Raw genomic sequence first — 11,428 nt, 5'->3', positions numbered from 1 at the left:
AATGGCTGATAACTTAGTTACCCAGGTGACAAATCAATAATAGAGGGGCTAGGTTTTAGAGTAAGACAAATGTAAAAAAAAATTCAAGGGTGTCATTAACTCTGCTGGCAATAAAGAATGTCTACAATGCTTGTGTAGGAAATATAATGTTACAGGGAGGTGAGACTGGGTTTTGAATGCAAACAATTTGCAATGGTTGAAATGAAATGAGGCAAGTATGCACCGGTGGAGGAGTTGTGTTGGTTTGCGTGAATGATGCAGCACAAATGAGTTGAGAGAAAGTGGAATAAGAATAGGATGTAGCATGCAAGAGAGATTACATTGGTAGAACATATAATATATATAGACTATGTTGGTTGTATAAGTACTGAGGAGTCCATATGGATTATATATAAATGGAAGAAAGAAGCCAAGGAAAATATAGGATGGAGTGGTGCGGTCTGATCTCAAGAGTAGAACACAAGACTAACTAGTGGCAAAGTGCTGAACTAGAGAACTTATCTAAGCCATGCAAGAGTGGAAAAAAATGGATGCAAAATAGTTGCAATGCAAACTGGGATGTCTACATTCAAGTCTCTCCTAACCATTATGCTACAATAAATTTCTATATATCACTCTCCTCTTTTAATTATCCCCCACTTTCTGATAACTATCTCTATACTTGAGAAATGAAGTATGGCATCACACAGATCTGTCCATCTCTGTCACCTACTTACCATCATACTTTGTAGTCACTACCTTCACTCACTCATACCTTGTTTCCCTATCTCTCTTCTGTCACTCATTCTTGACATTAATTGCCCTCCTTACACAATTGTCATGTAGCTGTCTTTCACCATTTCTATTTACTGGTGATGAAACAACTAAGGCAACATACAGTAAAAATGACATCTTTAGTCTTGTCAGGGACAAATTAATTGCTAGAACAAGATTGGTGCACCCAATATGCTTTGTAAAGTGGTTAGTGATAGAAAGAGCTGCCACCCATAGACAGTTCCCAACCTATCCAGAAGGGTACTAACTTCAAATGATTGTCTGTGATGATTCATTCAACCCATGGCAGCATGGAAAGGCAAACATTAACATATATATAATTCACATATGAGATTATTATACTACAGTTCTTTGTTCTGGAAATTAGTGTGTCCAAAAGTACAGATTGGAAAGTTCAAGACAATTATGCTAAGTTACACTGGATTCAAATATGTTGTCTAACCTGAAGAATTACACTCTACTATTCTTAACAGATAAGATGACACATTTGATAATGTAGACCAAGATGGTCATGGTCAGAATGGCTATTATCATAGGCCTGCTCAATCAGGAACGATAGGACAGTGCAGGCATCAAGTCCAGTAGTTCTGATTATTGGCTAGCACATGTGACAGTGTATGTACTATATACATACATATGCACAAATCATTGACTTTTGTAATGAAATGCCATTTTGCAACGAATCTTTACCAAATTCCATAGGGAGATCCAGATCTTACTCAGGAAAATGCATACACAAAAAAATCCAGAGTCCAAGGTCCTCTTGAGGTAAAACAGAGGATTCAAGAGACAGTATAAGACTAAAGGTTGTAATGAATGAACTAATAAATTCTCCTCACCCTAATTACTCTTGAACGACACTGCATAGACAGTATATATTGGAACACTGCATTCATTCACATATCTTATTTTAAATGCTTCCCATTCAAATTAGTTTATATTTATATAAAAAAATTCAAGTGCCATATCCTATAAACCAAATTCAATTTATACATTTGAAAATAAAAGTACAACCCATGCATTTATTACTACAGGATTTTGCACAAGGATGGACAGATGCTCATTTTTAACAGAGGCTATTTACCATTTGGACATTCGCTTGTTTAATGAAAAGCTAAATTTCAGTATCCAAGTGTTTTGGTTACAGGTTTCGTGATGTAAACAGGAAAAATAGAACTCAAAACATGAGAATATATATGTATTTTATTAATATTTAACAGAAGCAACTCAGTTCGATAAGTGCCAACACACGAATCTCTCATCCCTTCAGTCACATTGCTTCTGCTAAATATTAATAAAAAATATGTTTATATACAAATGAAGCCAGCAGATTATATTCATATTTAGTATATGGTAATTCAACTATTATACTATTTATAAAATCTGTAATGTAATTTATTTCAGAAAACAATGTTCAAGTTAACTCAACGGTAATTAATTGTTTTTAGCACATTGCTTTTAATTGCACTACACTGCAGCTTCTCTCTAATGTTAACCTGCAGAGTAGGACAGGTAAGAACAGCTGTCATTCACAAGTGAGTGTGACTTTGCATGCAGTAAGTACCATGCTTTGGATACCTGTGTAGTTGTGAGCAGAGACAATGTCCGAGCTCTTCAGCCCTTGGCTCAGAGTATTGAAAATGTAACAACAACTAAAGGGAGAGAGTGAGATTGGCACAATAGAGGTGAGCAGAGAGAAATGAAGTGACCCACTCTAAGTCACAGTGTGCCCCTCTGTTCAGGAATTGAACCCGCAATGTTATGATTGCGAGGTCACCACCCTGACCACGAGACTACACACCTTCACACTCTGCACCATTTCTAATGGATCTGTAGCTCATCTTTCCTGCCATTATTTCCACCTGATAATTAGAAACACTTTCCACCTCCATGATCAGAAAGTCTTTCCAGATATTTATGGCCACATTATGCAGCTATATTTTATTTAAGTCTGTTGCTCCCATGGAGACTTGAATTTAACCCAATATGTTTTTGTAAAACCTCTATTTTGCTAAGAACTGAATTTCCTGTTCCAAAAGGAACAAACTTTCAGACAAAATCCTCACCCAACACTAAAACACACAAATACCAAACGCCTACTGTCATATCCACAAACAGTTTTGTTTTTATCAATGGAAACAATTCATCTTGACACGAAAGTGAACAGCATGAGACCTAGGAATGAATTAAAATCTCCAGCAGCCACACAAAGTGGTATGTTTACATCTTTTTTCCTGTGCCTTATTCCATGTACTGTTCATGCGCTTTTGGTTACTTTCTCATGTCAAATATGAGTTATTATCTGGAATTACAGACCTTTTAGACAGGTGGGAGAACCATACCTTACTTGTACATTCCACATATATATATATATATATATATATATATAAAGGAAGTAGTGACAATAACTGTCAGGTATATAACACATGTATACAGGTGTACACTACTATTCACGAACATGTGATTACCTAAGTAAAACACAGAATGTATTTCTTATATAATATACACACACACTCACATTAAACATTAGCTGTATATAGCAAGTGCAAACATTGTACTCAAATTATAAAATGGTCGAGTGAATAGCATACACACACACACACATGGTAATGTCCAAGTGAACTTGATCTTCACAGATGTCACTTGAGTCTCAGTATGGAGTCAGACCATTAGTAATGGGTCTGTTGTTATCCTTAAACTTGTTTTGAAATAATAAAATAATAACCAATCCTACTTCAAGGTTAAACGTTGAGAAATTCAACCTGGCTTACAATTTAGAGAGTTTCTTAAAAGAGTTAGATGACTGCTTCCATCCAGAAGCTCATAGAAGGTTGAGCTAAAATTACTCCTCATCTTGAAATATATATATGAAAAGCAAAAATGAATAAATAAAAAGGTGAGACAAGAGTTTGTAATCAACTGATATCAAGTGAATGCATAGGGATATATAATTAGTGGCAAGCTATTTATATAAACATGCAGAGATATTCAAGTAGACAATTTATTTTGTGTAAAAATATCCTACAATGTCCAGTGGCTGTGGATATGTACAGCAACTGTCAACCTTTTTTTTTTGTTTTTTGTTTTTTTTTTTAATTGTTGTTGTCTTGTTCACGATCACTGTCAACTCTCAGAATCCAGGCCAAACTTTTTCTGTAACATGATAGTAGAGTAAGTAGAAGATAGAGGTGAAAGGGTAGAAAAAAAAAAAAAAAAAAAAAAAAATGATCGTTATTTTTTTTATATATAAATAAGTGAGCGGGCCAGGTAAAAAGAAGGCAAGGAACAGGTTTTTTAAATGGTAATGATGTGATGTCTGCTGCGCTTGTATCATCACTGCTACTGCCAACAGACCAGCAGTGAGAGCCCTTGTCCAGAGTTTTTTTTAAATTAACACAATTGTCGTTGTTGTTGGTGGTGTTGAGACAAAACTAAAGAGCAGTGCAGGCACCCACCCCAGAATCGTTGGGAGGTGTAGTGCTCCCCTTTAGAATGCAACACCAACATCTATATGCAAGGTGAGAAAACAAAAATGAGGTTTACCATGGAACAGTTCTCATAAAAATTTACATATAATATATACACACACATTTATATATATATATATACATATATATGGACATCCATACATATCTGAATATATGTGATGATGTACATTCATACATAGATGAAAATATGTACATGTACATATACACATGAATGAATATATATATATATATATATATAAATTATATATATGTACACACTGAGTATGTATAGGGTACATAACGAGCAGCAACAACGATGGTGATGTGATGGGTACATATATTCCAGGCATTATACCATTAAATAATTTTTTTTTTTTTAGAGAAAATCAGAGATGGAAGGAAAAAAAAAAAAAAGTGTATTTGCATTATATTATATATTTACAATACAACGAAAGAAGTATTTCAAAAGATAATTTTTTTGTTCAAAAACAAGAAAACATAAGAAGATAATGAATTTGAAACATAAACCAAACATACACACATTCACACCCTCAAGCACAAATGCATACATGTGTGTCTGCAGATGTATACATGTGTGTGTGTACGTATATTTTATATCATACACATATATCTATAAACATATACACACACACACATGCATTTATATTTATAAATATATTATAAAGTATAATGTGGTAGTGGGAATGGAGAAAAAAAAACAACCCAAGTATATACATATTAAAATATATATTTTTTCAGAGCAACACTTTCTGGATGACACACACAATATATACATACATATATATATGTATGTATATATGCCTGTATGTCTATGTGAATGTATCCTTTTACATGTGTGTGTGTTGGTGTTACTTTGCAGGCCACTGAAAAAAATGCAGTGTGAACTACGCATATGTATACAGCAAACTGAGGTATGTTCTGAACAAAGCTGAAAAGCCATAGAATCCAAATATCAACGCTCTACTTATTCTGGATTCAGTATCTAAAATACAGAACAGAAACCATATAACTAAAAATATTTTTTCCTATACAACATCGCTGTATTTCAGTGCAGAGTTCCGCAACAGTTCAGCATAATCCTTAATGTACATAAACTTGCTTCATGTAAGCTTTGAGTCTATATAAACATGCATATTTCAATACTTCATGTAGCATTTGCAGCCTGTTGAAGAAAAACATCATTTAAGTCTACTAGAAAGGGAAGGGCAAAAAAATATGTACTTATCTTAAGTATATATTGGTTCTTTCACTGTGTTTATATCTACTACATTATATATAATCATAATTTAAAATTTTTCTACAGAGCCCTTTGGTAGACTTTGCACCGAAATAAAAACTTATTGTATTTGTAAAATAGTTATATATGTATATGTGTGTGCATATATATATATATATATATATATGCTTTTAACTGGAGAACTCAAAGCAGATAAAAATATATTTAGTAAAATGTAAATGTTGGATTAAAAAATTCCTTTGGACAGAGAAAGTTAAAGGCTATCCAAATGGCTTTTTTAAAACCCAATACGCATATGCTAGTACATATTGCTTTATCTGCTTCAAGTTCCAGTTAAAAGCAAACTATTTCCATGTCTCTTGAAGTTTCTAAATTGCTACAATGTAACCACATATATTTACATACATACACACACACACACACAAACTGAAAAAGAAAATGAGTCAAAATGTGTGGAATTAAAGGAGAAAATAATAAAGAAGTATCACAAGATGATCCGAAGTAGTCTGTCTGTTTGTCTACTGAGAGTTTATGTAGAGCAAGGAGGGTTTGGTGGGTGAGAGTTAGAAGGCCTCAGCATTGAGAACAAAGTCGGGTGATTCAAGGCAGAGGGGAGGAAAAGACTGAAGTAGTGTGGCGAGGGGGGTGGGGGCTACAGGTGATTCTACATATATATATATATATATGTATGTATATATTATTTTTAGACAACACTAAGTGATGATAAGGATTACCAGTATGTAGAAGTCAAAATGTGTGCCAGCCAGCAGATTGAATGGATTAGCTCATGTGTCAAGTATGGAAAGAAGGAAATATTGGACTAATGTTATGTCCCCCGTCCCACACCCCAACCCAAAACAGGAGAGAGGCAGAAACATGAAGGAGGAACACCGATTATGAGAAACTAGAGGGAAAAAAAACAAAAGCAGACACAGTTAAGTGATGACAGAAAAACTACCTCGGGAGTTGGGACCTCACTGAAAACTTTCCCTGGACCCATTCCAAGCCCACAATAAGATTTTGAACTCAGTACTGCATGGCAACAAAAACAGTCACCAGTTATATATGTATATAGCGGAAGTGGACCGTACCTCTCCAAGATACCCTATTTACAAACTAGGTGGAGCAGGGCTTAGTGCAGTCCCACATACATTACGCGAAACAGTCTGTCTGGCCAGATGTAACCCTCAAAGAAAACAAAAGACAATTAAAAAAAAAAGGCAAACAAAAATGAAGAAGAGTAAAGGAAAAGACAAATGAATAAGATTTAGTTTAGATGATTTCTAGTTATGGCCTGTGAATTAGTTTTTTTAAAAAATGGTTCGGTTGGAGGGATCAGTTTGGAATTCAAGTTGTATTTTGCTTTTCTTCAAATGTTTTGTTAAAAATCAGCTGTTTTAGTAAGCTGAACATCAGCCGGAAAAAAAAAAGAAAAGAGAGAGATTGTGTATAATTTATGATGTCCTTTCCATAAATAGTTCCCAGCAAAAACTGTTGCTCGGAGAAATGTCTGTCATTTGTTGTTTTTGTTTTTTTTTTTGTAATTTTTTAATTATTTTGTTTTTCCAATTTTAAAGATTTTTTCTCATCAACCTTCTTTTCAATGTGATGTGTTTCGGTGTAGTACCAATAAATATACATACATTTCTGTGTGTGTGTGTTGGGGGGGGGGGAGGGGGGGCGTGCATATATGTATGTATGTCAGTCATTATTTTACAGTAGCAGGTGGAAAGTTAGAAAAACTGAAGGGGAAGGCGGGAGGAGAGCGTTTTTCAAAATTTCACCATTTCCTTTTGCCTATTGTTGAAAGTTGTGTTGCTTATGTTGACAATGAAACCATTTCATCGACAGGGAGACAATGTATTAAAGGGGGGGTGGGGGTCCCCCTCTCACAGAATGATAGTACACAAGTTTTGGGAACAATATGCAATTTCTTATGTTGATAAGAAACGTTTACATGTGGAACAGTGAAATACAAGAAACCTTTGGGTTGCCAACTTTTTCTTCTACTTTCAACTCCAGCAGCTGCGTGTGTGCACACGCAGAGATTTAACAAAGGATCGAGTACTGACGGTGACCGGCTACACTTGATTACTTTCACCGGTAACAGAAATAGAGCGAAGAACTTTTGAGGTACAGGAGTATTGCTGAGAGGAGCAGGGGGTAGGTATTGTGTCCTGACGTACTCGAAATTTACTTTTTTTTTCTCTCTATTCTCTCCCCATCATCACTCTGACCATTATTCTTTTTTTAAATTGCCTTTTCCAAAATCGACTGTAATTTAAAAAAGAAAAAAAAAAAAAAAAGAAAATAATTAATTTTAATAATTGGTGTTTTATAATTATTTTAGTCAGAGAGTGAGAGAGAGAGGAGAAAGAGAGAGAAGAGAGAGAGAGAGGCTGGGATTCCCAGCAATACATTTTTAAAGTAAGAGACCTTTGTGAAACTTTTTCAGGAGAGAAATTACACAGAAGAAGCTTGGAAAAGGGGGCAGAATGAAAGAAGAATGAGAGGACAAGATGGTACAACAGTGTAGGCAATTTTCTCCCCCAATAACAGTCAATACATCATGTCAGCCATACACTTTGTACATACGTGCATGAGTGTGTGTGTGTATGTATGTATGTATATGTGTGTGTGTGTGTGTGTGTGTGCAACCAGTTTATTGCACAATGTCTGGTATTCTCCTGGAATGTGTCCCCCCCATCCACCCATCCCCTCCCTCCCACCCCTCATCTGAACAGTCGCACTGTTAACTTCACATTTACATTTTTTTTTCTCTTTTTTTTTTATTTCAAATTTATTTACTGTCTGTTTTATGAGTTTCTGTTTTGTCTTTTACGTAATTTCAGTTTTTTACTGTTTTTACTGTGCGACAGACTCAGCTGTTGGCTGTGAGAAGTGTAGCGACTCCCCAGAGGCCAGTGTGTTATCGTTTGAAAGCTTTGATACTTCTGTCAGTGTCAGCGGGTTCAAGAGATTTGACTCTAAGAAATGTTTAGCTGAATAATTCATCTCTATTTCACTTTTCAAGTCAAGTTTACATTTTTTGGCACTAGGTGGCTCTAACGTGTCGTCGGAAACGTCGTCATGTCTTTCAAGCCGAGAAATGACCTGCTTGCCTGGTCCATTGCTGTTTGTGTCGACATTGTGATGATCTACAGCAGAGTCTAAAACTTTAGTACTGCTAGAGTTATCCAATACAGATAAGCTGCCTATAGACTGGAAGTTGGTGAGGTTGTCAACATCTATTGTGGGTTTCAGCTGGTGACGTTTCTGATCTCCGTAAATCAGCATGCTAAAATTCGGACTAGACGACCGGTCCCTTGTTGTTGCAGGAGACGGGCTATCCTGGTCTTGGTCGAGGAATCTATCCATGTAGTCTCTGTAGAAAGAAGAAAGAGACAAGAATAAATAACTTGTTTCTCCAGATGAAGATGAGAAAAGAGCACTCCATTTGTTAAAAATCTCTCACGTCACAGACTAAGTCAGCTGTTTTGCAGTCACACAGCTAGGGGAACATAAGGATTGAACTACTGATAAATCCCAATCTCTGATGGAATTTTTCTGTCCAGATGATCTCAATATGATATATATTATTAGCCTACGGGTGTTTGACAGAAAAATATAACAACAGAAAATAAAGCAGCCTGTTGGAAGAATTGATTTTAGCTGCGATGATGGAGAGACAACTAAATTGCCAAAGCATCTTTGCATCTTCTTTGGTAAGGCCAACCACAACAAGATTAACAAAGAGTGTCAAACCAGATGGATAATGATAAAAAGCAATTACAACAGACTTACGTTATTCCTGGATGTAGAGCATATTTCTTTTTTTCAATTCTGTTTTTATTTGCGAATATATCATGCCGCTCTGTTTTCTTCCAGAGATAGTAAAACTGAACAAGTTCTCCAACTGACCGAGTTCGCACCTGCAAAAAACATTTATGACGAAAATAAAAATAATAAAAGAAATGATAAAACATAGTAATAACAGCCAACATCATAAATGATGCATTGTTTCTTCTTCCCCATACCTTCAAGATGGCATTATTTATATTTTGATGCTGCGTCATCTTATCAGCAAAACCTTCAGCTGCAAGGTTTGACATAACTCCCCCATCTCAACTATTTCTTGGTTTAGGATTGCTGTGAGTATCTCCTACAACAAACTCAAACACCTACACAATCACAGTCACCCCCTCGATTCACACCAATGTTACAATGTTAGCGATGTTTTGCTATATTATTTATCATCAATCTGTTAATTCGCTTTAACCACAAAACCTTTAGCAACCAGATTTCGTTGTCAAATGTCTTGCTTATTTATTCACGTTGCTTTGAATTAATCAGGCATGATTTTGTAGCTTCAAAATTTCAATGATGTGTTTGTATATTTTTAGAATAACATTGTAGAGTAGGGTGTGAGAAGCTGTACCTAGTCAGTTTTAACATAATAAAACAGGTGGAATATTTGAGGCTGGATATGGCCAGATTAAATTGCTAAAGGGTTAAACACTGATCACAAGATATCTTGTGACAACTAAGAAGTTGTTGCAGCCTGATAAAAGAAAAATTCCAGCTAACTTATCCCCAAGGCATTTTGTGACAACTTATCTTGTAAAAATTTCTTTTATCCATGTATGTTTAGCTATCAAGCAGTTGGTATGTAACTTTAGTAACAATAATGGTTTCTAATCTAGGTACAAGATCAGCAATTTTGATAGGAAAGGGGTGGTTTAGTCAATATCATCAATCCCAGTATTGACTGATACTTTATTTCATCGATCCTGAGGGGTTAAATAGCAAAATAACAAAAACAGACTTAAACGTTAATTTGCTAAAAAATTTCATGTTATATTAAAGAAATCATAATTGTAGATGAAATCCTTTTAAAAGCATTGCAAACAATATTTATTAAATTGGAGAGAAATCTTGATAAAGTTCAAACACAAGGAAATGTTTATCCGAGGTGAATAGCTATCTTCTTCAGGAAGTAAGCAGCTTATTCAGCTGCATGGGCAGATGCATGGGAAGTAAGTCAGATACATGAAGGAATTAACAATTCAAACAAACCACTCACTATCATGATATTTATTTCTTTACAGAGGAGACAAACAAGGACAGGTAGAGGGATTAAGTCAATTACATCAACTCCAGTGCATAACTGGTGCTTATTTAATTGATCCTGAAAGGATGAAAGGCAAAGCCGACCTCAGCAGAATTTGAACTCAGAATGTAACAATGTAATGGCACCTACAACACATGCTGTAATTTACCATATTTTAGATAGATAGATAAAGAGAGAGAGAGAGAAAGAGAGAGAGAGAAACAAGTTGACTAGTACACCAGAACAACTTTAGCCCTTTAGTGTTCACATTATTCTGCCAAAATTAATGCTTTTTTATCCACATTGTTTTGAACTAATCATGCATTATCTTGTAGCTTTGAGATTTTGATGAGGTAGCTGTTAATTTTTAAAACGATATTGTAGGGTTGGTGTGAGAGACCAGATCTGGCCAGTTTGAACATAAAACAGGCTGAATACTTTTGGCCGGATATGGCCGGTTTAAATGCTAAAGGGTTAGAGAACATATTTTACATTGTATACTGTGCTGACTTGCATGCTGGAAAATATGGTAAAATACCAGTGCATCACTGTTTGTTTTGGATTAATTTAATGACAGCAGGAAAGATGGAAAACAATAAGTGATGTTAGTGAATAAAAATTCCTTTTTTCTTAAAAAAGAAAAATAATTCCAAAAAAGTCTTGTCATTTTTGAAGAGTGTTTTAGTAATATGACTGAACTGCTCATCCACTGAATTATATAGTAAAATGTGAAGAATTTTATAGACATTTGTGCTCTTCTTGTGAACTTCAGACAGAATCAGTAAGAAACTGAGTAACAGGAGTAACCCATTAAAAGTC

At 35.1% G+C, this 11,428-nt stretch overlaps 1 protein-coding gene across 6 annotated transcripts in view; it reads right to left on the bottom strand.

Moving 5' to 3' along the window:
* Positions 1–6,870: 6,870 nt before the first annotated feature.
* Positions 6,871–11,428, bottom strand: part of LOC115218545 (mesoderm induction early response protein 1) — a 56,767-nt gene continuing 52,209 nt past the window's right edge. For 5 of the 6 annotated variants that reach the window (XM_029788422.2, XM_029788425.2, XM_029788423.2 and 2 more), the window contains 2 exons: positions 9,304–9,431; positions 8,269–8,884 (listed from right to left, as the gene is read on the bottom strand). In XM_029788422.2, the coding sequence (XP_029644282.1) occupies positions 8,365–8,884; positions 9,304–9,431 (648 nt within the window). In that variant the 3' untranslated portion in view covers positions 8,269–8,364. Of the gene's footprint in view, positions 7,774–8,268; positions 8,885–9,303; positions 9,432–11,428 lie in introns of those variants that run through there. The other variant, XM_036508432.1, reaches the window with a different exon arrangement.

This window comes from Octopus sinensis, linkage group LG13 (genome assembly GCF_006345805.1).
Source record: "Octopus sinensis linkage group LG13, ASM634580v1, whole genome shotgun sequence".
NCBI classification, from domain to species: Eukaryota; Metazoa; Mollusca; class Cephalopoda; order Octopoda; family Octopodidae; genus Octopus; species Octopus sinensis.
Note: the sequence above shows the minus strand (reverse complement) of the source record. Positions and strands in the feature narration are given on the sequence as shown.